Genomic DNA, 16430 nt, shown 5'->3' on the forward strand with positions numbered 1-16430 from the left:
CTAAATATTCAGGGATAACAATTTCAATGAGGTCTCAAAAATAAGGCACAAAAATCTACATATTAGTAGTTATTTCTACAGAATTGTTAACTCTTCAGAAAGGTATATTTAACTATAAAGAAGTTAGTACACTTTTAAATTTATAAAGCCATTTTTTACCCAGACACATAAATAAAATAAGTTAGTTTCATATGAAATGAAACTAGGTTTTTCTATTCTGGGGAGAAAATTCTACTGTACAATAGTTATTCTAAAAATGTGTTAATATGTTATAAAAGTTGCTAAAATACATACATTTTTTTTTGGGGGGGGTGTTGCTAGGGATCGATGTCAGGATCTTCCCCCTCAGCCCATATTGATTTAAAAACAAATTGAGTTTGATACTGGAGATTAAACCTGGGGGCACTCTACCACTAAACTACATCCTTAGCCCCTTTTTAAATTTTTTACTTAGAGAGACAGTCTCAATAATGTGTCTGGCTGGCCTCAAACTTGTAGTCCTTCCTCAGCCTCCTAAATAGCTGTGATTACAGGTTTATTATCACACCACCAGTCTACTTTTTTATTTTTAATTGACACAGAGAATTTACGTAATTATTGTGTATACTGTGACATTTCAACACACATATATAAAGTGTAATGATGTGACCAGGGTAATTATCTATCATCTCAGACAATTATCATTTCTTTTTATTTTGAAATATTTTATTAATTCTTGCTCATGATAGTTATTGAAGTATGGTATAGAATACCAAAAGTTATTCCTTCTATTCAACTTTTGTTGTTGTTGATGTTGTTTTGGTACCATGGATTGAACTCAGGGGCGCTCAATCACTGAACCACATCCTAACCCTTTTTTGTATTATATTTAGAGACAGGGTTTGCTGAGTTGCTTACGGCCTTGCTAAATTGTGAGGCTGGCTTTGAACCCATAATCCTCCTGCCTCAGCCTCCCGAGCCACTGGGATTACAGGTGTGCACTACTGTGCCTGGCTGTTGTTTTTTCCTTTTAATTGTACTGGGGCTCAAACTCAGGGATGCTTAACCACTGAGTTACATTCACAGTCCTTTTTTTTGGTGGGGGATTGAACCCAGGAGTGTTTAACCACTGAGCCATGTCCCCAGCCCCTTTTATTTATTTATTTACTTTAATTATGAGGTAGGGTCATGCTAAGTTGCTTAGAGCCTCTCCAAATTGCTGAGCTGGCTTTGAACATGCAATCTTCCTGCCTTAGCCTCCTGAGCCAGAGATTATAGGCATGCACCACTATGCCTGGCAATTTTTAAAATTAAGGTATTTCATGAATATTTTACCTATTTACTTTGTGGGACTGAACCCAGGGCCCCATGCATGCTAGACAGGCACTCTAATACTGAGCTACATCTTTAGCCCAGTTTTTTAAAATTTTGAAACAGGGTCTTAGTAAACTGTCCAGGCTGGCCTTGAGGTTGCAATCCTCCTGCCTCAGCCCCCTGAATCACTGGGATTACAGGTGTGAGCCACCATACTCAGTTTATACATTTTTTTGATAATAGCCATTCTAACTGGGGTGAGATGACATGTCACTGTGATTTCGATTTGCATTTCCCTGAAGATCTGTGATGTTGAGCATTTTCCCCAAATATTCATTTACCTACAATTTATATATATCCCTCCTTTTTTCTTTGCAGTAGTAAGGGTCTTGAGCATGCTGGGCAAGCACTCTACCACTGAGCCACATCCCTAGTCCTGTTATGTATTTTGTTTAGAGACAGGGTCTCACTGAGTTGCCTAGAGCTTCACTTTTGCTGAAGTTGGCTTTGAACTTGCGATCCTCCTGCCTCAGACTCCGGGATTACAGGTGCATCACTGTGCCTGGTCTTTAGTACATTATTAATGGTCCTATATTTCTATTTTTCCCCCAAGCATGAAGCTGGTCACTTTGTGAGCAAGAGTTTAGTGAGCTGAATACTTAGTAAGAGTACAAAATAAATAAAGATTATTTCTTTAAGGGAAATAATTGCTGGATTTCTTAGGGCCTTGCTAAATTGTGAGGCTGCCTTTGAACTCACAATCCTCCTGCCTCAGCCTCCCGAGCCACTGGGATTACAGGTGTGTACCACTGTGCCCGGCTATTGTTTGTTTTTTCCTTAAGGGAAATAATATTTATTTATTTTATTTTTGTGATGCTGGGGATGGAAACCAGAGGCATCTCCAGTCTTTATTTATTTTAATTTTGAGACAGATTTTTGCCAAATTGCTGAGAATCTTGCTAAATTGCCTAGGTTATTCTCAAACTTGCTATCCTCCTTCCTGCCTCAGTCTCCCGAGTCACTGGGATTATACATATATGCCCCTGCACCTAGCTAGTTTTAGTAATTTTTTTTTTTTGGTATCAATATCTCCTATTTAATGTAACCAAACCAGGGTAGGGAGGCAAAGCTTTAGTGCAGGGTTTAAATTCTGCTGACATCAAGGCAAACTTTTCTCTTTCTGGTGTAATAAAGAAAGAACTACTAGAACATGAGATTCTGCCCTAATCTGTTGAAGGTCAGCATCTGTGAAAAGCACTACCAAAAGACCGAAAACAATTTTTAATTAAAAAACACACAAACAAAAAGTTAAATTTAAAAGAATTAAACAATAAGAAAAATTTAGACAAGTGGTTTTTTTTTTTTTTTTTTGGTACTGGAGATTGAACTCAGGGGCATTCGACCACTGAGCCTCATCCCCAGCCTTAATTTGTATTTTATTTAGAGACAGGTTCTCACTGAGTTGCTTAATGCCTTGTGGTTGCTGAGGCTGGCTTTGAACTTGTGATCAACCTGCTTCAGCCTCCCGAGCCACTGGGATTACAGGTGTGCACTACCAAACCCGGCCTAAAACCTTTTTTTTTTAAAAAAAATATTTATTTATTTATTTTAGTTTTTGGTGGACACAACATCTTTGTTTGTATGTGGTGCTGAGGATCGAACCCGGGCCGCACGCATGCCAGGCGAGCGCGCTACTGCTTGAGCCACATCCCCAGCCCCATTTTTTTTTTTTTTTAAGAACATTGTCAAACTTTTGTTTCACCTCTAAATTTTTTTTTTAAATAGGCTCCTTTTGTTAAATTTTGAAAACTCAACTGCACAAGATAAAGCAGCCCCAACCTAACATACTCCATTAAAATGCTGCTTCTTCCCATAGCTTGGAATTGAGAAATCCAATGTCTATGTCCAATGTCTATGGAGCCAGGCACAATGGCACATACCTGCTATCCCAGCTACTTGGGTGGCTATGGCCACAGGACTACAAGTTTGAGGCCAGTTTGGGCAACTTAGTAAGAACCTGTCTCAAAATAAAAAATAAAAAGAGGGCTGAGGATGTAGCTCAGTGGTAGAGGTTCCTTGGGTTCAATCCCTAGAACCGCAAAAGGAAAAAACAAAACTGAACTAAACAAAACAAAGAAATTCAATTATCATGGGCTTTGGTATATCCTGTTTCCACCTCTGGTATACACAATATGCCACTTGATGTGCCGAAAAGGAGAAGGCTTATTAATGTGTTAAAAAAAACAAAAACAAAAAGCAAAACCTAACTTGAAGAGCAAGGTAGTTTCTCCATCTTGAAATTTATTTTCCCCTGAATGATCTCTATTCCTTGGCAGAAACCCAGAGTGTTTGAATAGTCAATTTGGTAAAGATGACCTTGGCAAAATAACCTAGTGCAGGTGTAAGTGTCAAAATTGTAATTTGCATGGGGATGCACATCTGTAATCCCAGTGGCTCGGGAGACAAAGGCAGGAGGATTGTGAGTTCAAAGCCAGCCTTAGCAATAGTGAGGTGCTAAGTAACTATGTAACTCAATGAGACCTTGTCTCTAAATAAAATACTAAAAAGAGCTGGGGATGTGGCTCAGTGGTCGAGTGCCCCAGAGTTCAATCCCTGATACAAAAAAAATATTTTCCCAAATCTTGAGTGAACTGTAAATTTCCTGAGGATGGAACCAGGGCCTCAAGGCTGCTAAGGCAAGTACTCTACCATTAAGCTATATGCCCAGGCCTATAAATCTTTTTTTTTTAATATTTATTTTTTAGTTATAGGTGTATATATATCTTTATTTATTTTTTTAAGGTGGTGCTGGGGATTGAACCCAAAGCCTCATGCATGCTAAGCGAGCGCTCAACCTCTGAGTCACAACTCCAGCTGAACAGTAAATCTTAACAGTTTTAAATGTCAGAAGCTTTCAGACTTATGCATGAGAAAAGACATGATGCCTTGATTCTAGAGCAAGAATGAAATCATGGTTTAATAATATACACTTCTGCTGAGCATAATAGCATATATCTATAATTCCAGTGGCCTGGGAGGTTGAGGCAGAGGATAACAAGTTCAAGCCCAGCCTTAGCAACTTAGCAAGGCCCTGTCTCAAAACAAAACTATCTATCTAAATAAATAAAAAGGGCTGGGGATGTGGCTCAGTAATTAAGCGTCCTTGGGTTCAATCCCCAGGACCAAAAAAATAATAAATAAATAAAAAGAAAAAAATAGTAATAATATTCATTTCCCTGTTTCCATTCATGCTGCTGGTGGTTATAAGAATGTACCATGTGATCTGTTGGCTGACAGATGGCTAAACCTGGACACCAGAGAAGTAGTTTGCTTTTTCTCCAATTTTGGTTGTCTTTCTTTCTTTCGTTCTTTTTTTTTTTTTTTGACTGATTCACATAAAAATATGGAATGCTTCACGAATTTGTGTGTCATCCTTGTGTAGGGGCCATGCTAATCTTCTTTGTATCATTCCAATTTTAGTATATGTGTTGCCGAAGTGAGTACTGAGTTGACTTTCTGATAACATATAATGACCCAGAGTAACTGCTCTTACTTGTCAAACCAGTATCTGTGATCACAAAATGACCTCAAGGACTTCATCATTTGAATCTTAGGTAAACTGACACAGAAGGAATTCCAAGCAGTAGGTAGGTATGTGTGTTATACAGGAATTCTGCTGATGATGATACATAGTCTGCCCTTGTACAGAAACTGCCTTTTACATGGGAGAGGCAAAGCCCATAGTGAGACTGCTGGACAGAGGGTCTCAACACCTGCCCATCTCCCCTGGATAAAGATGGAGTTGAGGTGGTGACCAGGGTGACCTGGATGTGCTATACCTGGATAACATGCTGGGTATGCATATGAGGATCATGGAACTGGCCAACATCCATAATGGATTGCTGAGAGTGGTAAGGCAAAGTAGGCTGAGCCACACAACCATGTGAAGTTGCAAATGCTGAGGTTGCTGGAGACCACATGCAGAGTGTGACACAGGGACAGACTGGTAGTCTCTTTGACTTTAATCCACTAAGGTTTGGTAAAGTTCTGTCATTGTTCAGGTTAGCAGGTCTGTTGTGGACAGTCTCACCATGGCACTATCTGTAGTTAAAACAGCTGGCACAGAAGTGATCATGACTGTCGTCAATATGGTAGAAATGGTACAAGGGAGCTGGGAATACTCTGGATGCTTCTTTTGAATGAGTCGGGCCTTCCTAGTCTTGCTATTGTGCTATTTGGAGCAATAAGGGAAGCAGGCAGGAGGGGCAGCTATGACATTTCTCAGCTGGGTATGGGTAATAAGCACGGGGTTCTGGTTTTCCAGGACCAGCAGGATAAAATTTCTGAATGTTTAATGGGAGCTCAGCTGCTGGATGCTTCTTCAGAATATGGGCTTTAGCTGTGCTTCGTGGCACACACCTGTAATCCTAGCTACATGGGAGGCTAAAGCAGGAAGATCACAAGTTTGAGTCCAGCCTTATCAACTTAGTGAGAATCTCAGCAACTTAGTAAAACTCTGTCTCAAAAAACAAAAGGGACAGGGATTAAAGCTCAGTGGTAAAATGCCCCAAGTTCAATCCCTAGTACCAAAAACCAACAAAGATTCAAAAAAACAAAACAAAAACAAAACAAAACCAAACAAACAAAGACAAACAAAACCCCCCAAAACCAAAAATCCAGAATATGGGCTTTAAAGCTTGCTGACACCTGTGTAAGCCTTATCATAATATTGACAAATGTAATTGCAGCTGGCACCTATTTAAGTCTGGGTGCATTTTTTTAAAAAAATTTTTTACTATTTTTTTTTTTTTTAGTTTTCGGCGGACACAACATCTTTGTTTGTATGTGGTGCTGAGGGTCGAACACGGGCATGCGGCCGCTTGAGCCATATCCCCAGCCCCTGGGTGCTTCTTTGATAAGTGGTTTACCAGCATGACTTATTCTGTAAGCCCGTCACCCACAGGTGGCATTTGAACATGAAGCTGTCATAAGCTATGGATGTGATGGGAGGTGTGAACATTTGGGAGCTGCTGTGATTGGCTTTCTTGGCTTCCTTTTCAGGATTATGCATCCCTTGCATAAGTTTCCATAGTTTGTCTTTTCTGGTTAAATTGCTTCCCAGAAGGAGTACACAGGATGCATGTGGTTTAAACGCTGGAGCATATGGAGCTGGCGGTTCACTGGGGTGACAGGAGGTCTTGTCACACTCTGTGCACTGGTAAATATTTTCTCAGTGGAAGCAGTACGTCTGCTTTTTCATGTGGCTGAAATCTGAGAATTGTTTCTTATAAATTGGGCGGGTAAGGCAGCTATAATTGATATGAATGGTCACTTGATCTTTTAACAAATCAAAGGGGTCAAAGGATTCTGGGCAAAAAAAAAAAAAAAAAAAATGCAAGAGCAAGTTTTCTCATCTTAATGGAACCTCATGTGGCTTTCCAAGAAAGCACTGGTGCTGAAGACTGCTATAGAGATCACAGGTAAATGGGCAATTCTCCCATCTATGGAAATGTCATTGTTGGTGGTCCAGATTGACCTTTTCATGGACACTGGTTGAGGTTATCCTTTTCACTGATGGCTTTCCCACATTGCAAAGATTCAATAGGCTGGAAGGATTCCAAATAGACAAATGCTGAGAGGTCTGTTTTGGATGCATTTGGCCTGTACATGTCATTAGCTGTTGCAGTGCTCTGGATGAGTGCCATGCTATGCTCTCTTTGTATTGCGGCTACAGGTACAGGGTGTTTCTGACATGTGTTCTAAAGAAGACTGGTTTCATATAGAAGCTGAGGCCTTGGGATAGTGTTTTTTTTTTTTCTTTTTTTCCAGCTGAACCAGTTGCTGGTTCAGCTTCATCAAACTCCTTCTCTGTGGAAAAAAGTAGCAAGTTTTGTGTCCCTTCATCAATCTTTTCCCTATTTTTTTGTGGCTATTTCCAAGTGGATAAACTTTAGAGGACACCCTGGATGTTGACCTGGGCTTTCTTCAGTTTCTTGCTCTGCTAAATACATCTAGTTTCTTGTCATGAGATGCCATTGCAACTCATCTCAGTTTATAAATCAGCAGTTCCATTCACAGCAGGACTAATTCTTTTCTTGCTTTCAAAGAATTTTTTTTCCCCCTCAAAAATGTCATGAAGTTTTTTGATTCACAAACTCAGCATAGGATACAGCACACCAAGCCTTCAGTTTCTCCTTGGGTTCCAGAATTTCTTTTCTTTCCTTCTTTTTTTTGGTGGGGCTGGAGATTGAACCCAAGACCTTGTGTATAATAAGCAACCTGTCTACACTGAGTTACACCTTCATCCCCAGGCTCCATGCTCTTTGTCACTGAATAATTACATGGTGGCCTTACCTGTTCAACTATCAGGCTTGGCTCCAGGTGATTCTAGGATGAACAAACATCATCCATTACAAAGGTCCTCATCAAACAACTTGAATCATAAGTCTTCAACCAAATCCCTACCTTTTCCAACCCCTTTATCAAGAGGAACTTTTAGCCAGGTATGGTAATGCACACCCCATCCCAGTGGCTTTGGAGGCTGAGGCAGGATGATTTTGAGTTCAAAGCCAGTCTCAGCAATTTAGCAAGGCCCTAAGCAACTCAGCAAGACCCTGTCTCTAAATAAAAAATATTTTTAAAAGGGTGGGGATGAGGATTAGTGGTTAAGTGCCCCTGGGTTTAATCCTTAGTACCAAAAAAAAAAAAAAAAAGAAAAGGAAATTTTAGAGGATATTGCAATCTTTCTGCTTAGGCCTATTGACAAGGGGTCCTTCCACATGGTATGCGTAGGAATGTGCCTTTTGGCAAGTACTACCCCAAGGAACCTGTCTTTGTAGAGGACCATGGGAAGGAATCTGTCTTTGTAGAGGACTCTGGGAAGATTTACCCTGGGTCAAGTGAATAAGAACTGGTTAGGGATTGGATACAAGGGAAATTGCACTGGGCTCACTGAAGAGTATGTGTCACTACATGTCTTCAATATCTTCTTCTCTATGCTTGTCTTTTTTTTTTTTTTTGCCTCCTATCTGTAATGTTCTGCAGGGTTGCCAGAAGACTGGCAGCACCTGGTTATGCACTAATAATAAGGCCTACTAGGATGTTAGATATAAGTTACTCAAGTCTTTAATCAGAGTCCACATGGCTTTCACAAGGTGCATATATACCAACATGTGCTCCAGACCATCCATGAAGTGTAGGAGGCACCGTATGCCATGTATACCAGTTGCTGGGGTGGGTGAACCTGGTTATCAGTGTAAACATCTGAGCCACAGTTCCATTGTCTGAAACAAATTACACCTGGGCAGCATTTTGTTTGTGCTCTGCAGACCTTAATTACATGTATGAGATTTCAACTTTGAAGTCCATTTTTCCTGTACTCAACAGCTCCAAGTCTGGGGTACCAATGCAGCATGGGGAGGGAACAGTGACCTATCTACCACATGTTGTATTCATGACCGACAAAAAGTGTCTTTACAAAAAACATGACATTGGGAACAAGAAGATGGAATCAGTGGGTCTTTTCTCTCTAAGAGTGATGGAAATCAAACTTCCAACCTTGCTACTTCCCTGATTATGTTTTTTTTTTTTTTTTTTTTTTTTTGTGGTACTGGAGATTAAACCTAGGGGCACTCTACCACTGAGTTATATCCCTAACCCTTTTTGAGACAGGGTCATATTAAGTTGCTGAGGCTGACCTTGAACTTGTGATCCTCCTGCCTCAGCCTCCCCAGTAGCTGAGATTACAAGCATTTGCCAGCACACTTGTCCTCTGCTTAGGTTTTTAGTAAGGATCTGGGCTAATCTATAAAGTACTCAGATGCCTCAAGCAAAATAACAAACCAAAAACCCAAAGCTAGTGATTCTAGGATTAAGTAATTAGCCTCTGAAAAATGGAGGGAGAAGACAGAGATAAGGAGGCGGCTTTGGTTTGAGACAGAAGAGCAGAATGGACGCAAGTTAAAATAAGCAGCTAAACACTGCAATGACTCAGTCCTGCTAATGAACAATAACAACAAAAAAAGAAAGACAAGAGTTGGGAGGACTATTGAAGGAGTCAGGGTTGGAGTGAAGGAAGAAAGGTCTGCTGCAAGGGAATCTTGGGTCAGGCCATTGGACATAATGTTATATGTATTAATTGCAGTCCAAAAAGAGGCTCTGGGGCTGGGGATGTGGCTCAAGCGGTAGCTCGCTCTCCTGGCATGCGTTCGGCCCGGGTTCGATCCTCAGCACCACATACAAAGATGTTGTGTTCGCCGGGAAAAAAAAATTTCTCTCTCTCTCTCAAAAAAAAAAAAAAAAAAAAAAAAAGGGAGGCTCTGAGCTTCTTGGTTCTTAAATTTAAAGAATCCTAAGCATATGGGAATGACCCTGCCTGTATGAGGGAACAGTAAGTAAATATCAGATACCCCTTCCCTATCTTGAAGTAATTTATGCAGCAGGTACTGGATGAACAATCCCTGGCACCCAGATAAAGGACCTGGCCCATAGTTTTCTCCCCCTGCTTCCTGATCATTGCTTTGCACCTGTTTCATTCATGTCAGCAAGGCTCAGGAATGGCCTATATGTATGGCTGCCTTTGGTGTTTGGACGGTTGTTAAAGAAGCATGATCCCTCCCACCTTGTGCCCATATGTGATCTGGAACATCTATGGCACTGGGTTGTTCACCCTCCCTATGATTATGGGAAGAGAACAGATGCTTCTAAGCAGCAAGCTCTCTGAAGCCAACCTGTTCCACATCTAGATACTGAGAAGGTCTCAAGTGTTGACTTGTACCTCCATGGCTTGCCAAAGTTTGCCAGGTCAACATGAGAACACTTTATCTTCTACCTCTTCCACTTAGAATTTTCCCTCCTAGCATTCACCTACCCTGAGGGAGCAATGAGGACCAACACCAATGGTCATGTAGGCTCTACTACTACTCTTCAATAAGGGAATACAGTAGGCACTCAACAATATTTCCTGACTCAATGAAGGAGACAATAATAACATTTCCTTAATATACACACACACATTTATTATAGGCTGTGAGTAGTTACTATAATGGGAGGGACCCCCTAATTGTTTATGAATTCCCACTCTAGTGGAATTTTTTTTTTTTTTTTGGTGGAGGGAGGGATGGTGGTACTGGGGACTGAACCCAGGGGCCTTTAACCACTGAGCAACATCACCAGCATTATTTGTATTTTGAGACAGGGTCTTGCTAAATTGCTTAGGGCTTTGCTAAATTGCTGAAGCTGGCTTTTAACTTGTGATCCTCCCACCTCAGCTACCCAAGCAGCTGAGATTACAGGCTTGATTGAAACCTTGAGGTTAAGGAAGTAGAAAATATTCTCTGAGCCAGAACGGTCTCCTTAACTACACTATCCCAAGGACATGTATGATAGGCCCCTGCTCCTAGGAAAGCAGTATGCCGAGGACACTCAAAATCCGGCAGCACAAGCTACTGAGACCTTCATATGTGGATGACACTTGGGGAGTTTTTTGTTTTTCGGTACTGAAGATTGACTGCAGGGCCTTGTACACAGTAGTCAATTTTTGAGATATAGCTCAAAACTTGCAAGAGAGTTTAAATCAGAGGTTATAAACTGGTGGCCCTTGGCTCAAATCTGGTTTGCACACTGGGTTTTACTCACACAGGATTTAAAATTTTTAAAATTTACTCCCACATTTAAATCTCAGAGAAATCTGGGCAGGGGACATAGTTCAGTGATAGAACACTTGCCTAGTATGTACAAGGTCCTGGATTTGATCACCAGCACTAAAAAATAAAAAATTAAGAGAAATTCCTATAAAAATCTGGCTTTCCAGAGTTTTCTGAAAAACTGAATAGTCTAGAGCTGACTAGAAGAGGCATACACTTTTCAGCTGACCATATCCCTTTCTCACTCGCGCTCATTTAAATTTCCAGCCTGACTTCTACAGGCATCTAAGTTTGCAAATCTTACTTTAGAAAACATAAGGAGTAGAAGCACAGACCTGGCCCCAATGGTCAAGACCTGATCCAGCTCTGAATGGGAGCTGGGCCCTCTCACCTGATAAGTCAGTGACAGCAGGGTCCGCTAGCCGCCCATAGTGCGCCATGAGTTTGAGCTTGGTCTCCTGTTTCCTGTGTTTCTTGCCCACATAATGTTGTTGAGCCATGGCGGGATCGTTGAAAGTCGCATGACAAAGGCTGCAGAACTTGTCTGGGTCTATCATCTCTCTATTCTGGTGCAAGGCTAAGGTGGAGGCCACAAGGAAAGGATTTGTAAGGCGTTTCGACAGAGCTGCGGTGAAAGAGTTCAAACAGAAACAATGAAAAAACCCAGAAGGTGCCAAGCTTTCAAATATGCTGAAGAGAAAGAAAGGCAGTGTCACTATTTAATCATACTGGCAGATGTGGCACTGCCTATGTGAATCAAACAATGAACACCTTCTCTAATTGGGAAAACTGGGAAGATCTGGGATAGCCCAGAAGCAGTTAATTTGTTCAGCAGTTTCAACTACTTTAGGCATTTAAGTTCTGATTTTCTCATACCATGAAGAGACTCTGAACTTCTGCCATCAAGTTGCTTAACTATTACAAACTAGAGGTGAATACTGCAATCTTTTCGTCCCTCAGAATTTCCTCGACTTTCATAGCAAGTGGGTAAGAAGTTTGGGTATTTTATTTGCATCTTCACAATATCTCAGTTAGGGGCTGGGGTTGTGGCTCAGTAGTAGAGTGCTCACCTAGCATGTGTGAGGCATGGGTTCTATCCTCAGCACCACATAAAAAAGTAAATAAACAAAATAAAGGTATTGTGTCCATCTACAACTGAAAAAAAAAAAAAGTATCCCAGTTACAGAGCTGGGACCACTGCACTGATGTAGACATTGAGGTTCTGAGCTCATACGAGGTCAGGAAACCACACCAGTGATGCCTTTTAGGCTACACTGCTTTCTAGGCTGAGTGTGAGAGAGAAGACAGTGAACATCAGGTTACACATTTTGTACATATTTTTTTCCCTTTGTTCTTCAGAACCACCCTAATGATGTTTGTATTATTTTGCCAAATTACAGAGAAAAACTGAGGCTCAGATAGGTAAAGTGGCTTGCCTAAGATCACTAAGCTAGTGAGTGAACCCAGGTCTGTGTGACCTTAGAGCCCAAGCTCTCTTTGCCACGCCCAGCTGCCAGAGTGTGGCAAGAAGGCTACAACTGATGCTTTCCCTGACTGTGCTGGGGTATGATTCAGTGAAGCAGAGCCTGGTATGGGCATAGTATGAGCTTCCTGTGAGTCAGCATGGGTTCTGATGTTGACTGCAGGCTGTGCGGATGCCTTATAAAGTGGATACAATGACTCGCTAATAAGTACTAATGGGGAACAATGTTAACCTAGCAACCACTGCTATAAAAATGTGGATCCCAGAACCACCATCAGTGGTAGAGAAGGGATAGAGCACAGCAGCACTCACAGGTAGATGAGATGGCTCAGATGCTATTCTGTCTCTGTACCACTTCAACTGGGGCCATTTTGGAGATTTTTCTCAAGCCATAAGAAATATGCTGGCTATTCCCACAATAGTTTTCCAGTATAAGGAATCTCAATCTCTCTGGCCATTGATTTTTGTTTCATCAAGCCATGGAAAAAGTAAACTACGTGTTATAGAATATAAGAAAATATTGTTTGTGGTGATGAATGGGAGAAAAAGGCAGGTTATAAAGCAATTTGTTTCTTGTGTCCTCAATTTTCTAAAACAGCAAAAACCATAGGTAAGTGACTGTATGAAAACAAAGTCAAAAAGTATTTTTCCATATTTTCCAATTCTTCTACAATGAATGTAGATTTTTTGACATCAGAAAAGAGATAATATTGATCATTAAGAGATAAAGGTCATTGAACTGGGGGCAGTGCTGGAAGCCTATAATTCCAGCTAATCAGGAGGCTGACAAAGGAGGATTGTAAGTTTGAGGCCAGCCTGGGCAACTTAGTGAGACTTTGTCTCAAAATAAAAAATAAAAAGTGCTGGGGATATAGCTTAGTAGTAGAATGCTTGGCTAGCATGTGCAAGGGACATATGGAAAGAATATTCTACAGGGATGTCCACTATAGTGTTATTTATAATACTAGGAAACAGAAGAGGAAAACTCAAATGTTTAACATTAGGGGAATGGTTAAATGTGGTTATAATGTAGTCACTGTAAATGTTTACAAAAAAAGTTTTTAATTACACAGGGAAATATAAATGTTATGTTAAATTAAAAATATAAATGAGAAATATACATATAATACAGTCATGACACTATTAAAAATAACTGTGCCATCTATCTACATATACTGGCATTTTGAAATGTCATCCACATATTAAGAGTAGTTCTCTTGGTGGTAGGATTTTGGTGTTATTTTAATTTATTTTTTGTACTTTTGCACTGTTTGAATTGGAATTATTCATAATGAGTGTGTGTCTTTTTTAAAAAACAAAGTTTTTAAGGTATTCTATGTTTATATGCTCCTATATATGCAATTACCCTAAATATACACATAGTAAATATACAAACAGATAAATACACATAAACACATACATAACAAAAAAAGTTTTTAGGAGGAAACAGTACTCCAAAATGTTAACAGTGGTTATTGCTCAAGGGTGAAATTATGATAATTTTTCTATTTATCTATATTTTCCATGTTTTTTACAACATGCACATATTACTTATACATTAGAAAAATGTTTAATTTCAAGAAGTTATAAACGTACATGATTACATGGAAAAGTGCTTAAATTACAAAAATCGAATGAAAAGTAAAAACAATACAAGTGATTCATGGACTATGATGACAACTATGTAAAAACATTATCTTCAAGTGACAAAGGCTAAAAGTAAATATGGAAAATAAACTCTTTAGTGTGGAAGTTTTGGGATAAAATTTGTTCCTGAGAATTTTCCCATTTGTGGAAAGATAAATATGGCTTGATAAAGTTCAGTTCTTAAGCTAGTATCCTTTGGCCTAATGCTTAAACATTGTGGCATCATGATTTGTACCAATACTGGTTTTAAGCAAAAGCAATCAGTACAAGTCAAAGATTAATTAATCGTAAGCAAGGCCAATGGCATGTTCCCAGTGGTGGATACTGGATCAACTATTGCATTTTATGAGGGAATTCTACCCACTGGCTATTTTAATGGTAACAACAATGATCATTTACTGAGCATCTATTATGTCCTAGGTTTTTAACATACATTATTTTAACCTCACATCTATGAAGTAGACAGCAATAACATTTTACAGGTGAGGAAACTCAGACACAAAGAAGTTATACAAATGATAAACAGCAGCACCAGGTTTTAAACCTGGGTATCTATGACTTCAAAGGCCGTATTTCATTGTTTCATACATTGAGTAACTAGATTTAGGTGTGATAAGAAGGTATAATTATGAGTGCGTTTTCACCCTATCTTCAAAACTTCCAAATATTATTGTCTTGTTTTCATAACACAGTAAAACAAATAGTACAAATAGTGTAGTCTACTTTGTGGCACAAAATACAGAAGCAAAAATTCACGAGAAAAAAATGAAACAAAGATCAAAGAACTTTCCCTCTTAACTAACTGCAGTTAGCAGAGGTTAAAAACTCCAGCAAACCAGAAGTTAATGAGATGAAAGCAAGGGGTGAGCTCCAGTGGTGACAAGATAAAAGAGGCTATTTTAGAAGTCACTGCACTGGGAACAAATCCATGGCAGCTGCAAACAGCTTGCTGGGCAGTAGTGTTGGCACTGAAGTATTCTGCTTTGAAAGGCAAGTCCTTGTGTAGAGAACAGGCAGCTTTTGAGGATTAAAGTGAGTAGGGCAAAACCTGAGCATGAGAAAAGGGCACAGACTTAGCTTTCAACTTGGAACAAGGTAATAAGAGCAAGTGGGTAGTGGGAGGGAAAAAACTAAGTGGGAAAAGCAGGAGACAGAACACTCTCACAGTGTATGTGTGTATGTGTGTCTTGGAGAACTTTGGCATTTCTGAGTTGCAGTTTTTGGTCAGGACAAAAGTCCAGGCTAAGAATCTTCTACTGAGGAAACACTGGTGGAACCAAAGAAAGGGAGGTTAGGTGAGCATAACTCTGAGGCTGCATTTCAATGAAGTGGGAGTCTACTTTTTATATTTATAAGAGCTCTCAAAAGCTGTTCAACCTCTCTGTGGTCCCAGTGAACATTTCTGGGAGCACCTGGCAATAATGCCCTGAGGACAGGAAGGGTCCCAATATAGCACTACTCAGGAAAACCAGTACCTTCCACCTTAGTGGATTGCTGCTTCAGCTTTAAGTTCTTTGCGTGGGTCTTCCCCAGGTAGTGCGACTGGGCCACAACAGGGGAGGAAAAGGTCATGTTACAGATGGGGCAGCACTGGTTCTTGTCTTTGCTTCTGCTGCTCTTCTGGTTGAGAGAAAGAACACAGGTCTGATCATGCCACTGCCCGGCCAGAAAATCTTCAGTGGTTCCCCAGTGCCCATAGTACACTGGGCATTTAAGACCCCCTTCACTTATTAACCCCCAAACTGCCTTTTTGGATTTTGTTCCAACTATTTTGTCCCAGTCTCTACTCATCATACCCCACTTTATTCTCTATTGCTTCTTTATTTTGCTTGAACTATTCCTGTTGTCTAGAATGTTCTTCCTTTCTTTCCTGCCTGATGTCTTGTCTGCTTAGCCTTTGAGGCCTACTTGAAATAGTTGCTCTTCATTTTAGGAGACTTTTACTCAAGAAAATAATTCAGCATATAATTATCAAGCCCCTTCATGTCTGCATTCCATGAAGAATCTTACTCCTCCTCTGTAATGCCAGAGAGCTAAGTAGACCTCTGTAATATGGCTTGCTAACACCCTAAACTCACAGTGTCACAGCTTAGAAGACTTCTGTGAACTCAAGTGCAAAATTCAGGTGTGGACTATTTGACTCACATTTTATTTCCTATTCCTTGAACCCTGCTGGAGTCTGGCACACAGTAGATGCTCAGAGTTCTCTGAATAAGCACATCATTGGATTTTACTTTTTGATCATGGTTAGGCTGGGAGACATATTTTAAACCTATATTAAGGTGTCCCAATCTAAGCAAGTCTGATCTCTGAACAAGGTATTCATTTAGCATTTCTGAACCTTGGCACTGTTGATATTTTGG

The 16430-nt window shown here is 40.1% G+C and overlaps 1 protein-coding gene, 1 non-coding gene and 1 pseudogene across 7 annotated transcripts in view; all 3 read right to left on the reverse strand.

The window, feature by feature from the left end:
* Znf346 (zinc finger protein 346) overlaps positions 1-16430 on the reverse strand; it is a 52519-nt gene that overhangs the window by 12342 nt on the left and 23747 nt on the right. For 4 of the 6 annotated variants that reach the window (XR_002484791.3, XM_040272508.2, XM_078049398.1 and 1 more), the window contains 2 exons: positions 15543-15687; positions 11329-11562 (listed from right to left, as the gene is read on the reverse strand). Coding sequence is in view for 4 of the 6 variants with exons in the window: in XM_040272508.2 (XP_040128442.1) it covers positions 11329-11562; positions 15543-15687 (379 nt within the window). In the remaining 2 variants the exon portion in view is untranslated. Of the gene's footprint in view, positions 1-7647; positions 7681-11328; positions 11563-15542; positions 15688-16430 lie in introns of all 6 variants that reach the window. The other 2 variants (XR_013438723.1, XM_005333161.4) reach the window with 2 other exon arrangements.
* Positions 7-6364, reverse strand: LOC144366037 (PR domain zinc finger protein 10 pseudogene; annotated as a pseudogene).
* LOC120886057 (U6 spliceosomal RNA) lies at positions 4691-4797 on the reverse strand. Its single transcript, XR_005728830.2, has one exon. It is a non-coding gene; the product is annotated as a U6 spliceosomal RNA (small nuclear RNA).

Source organism: Ictidomys tridecemlineatus, chromosome 1, assembly GCF_052094955.1.
Source record: "Ictidomys tridecemlineatus isolate mIctTri1 chromosome 1, mIctTri1.hap1, whole genome shotgun sequence".
In the NCBI taxonomy this organism is placed as follows: Eukaryota; Metazoa; Chordata; class Mammalia; order Rodentia; family Sciuridae; genus Ictidomys; species Ictidomys tridecemlineatus.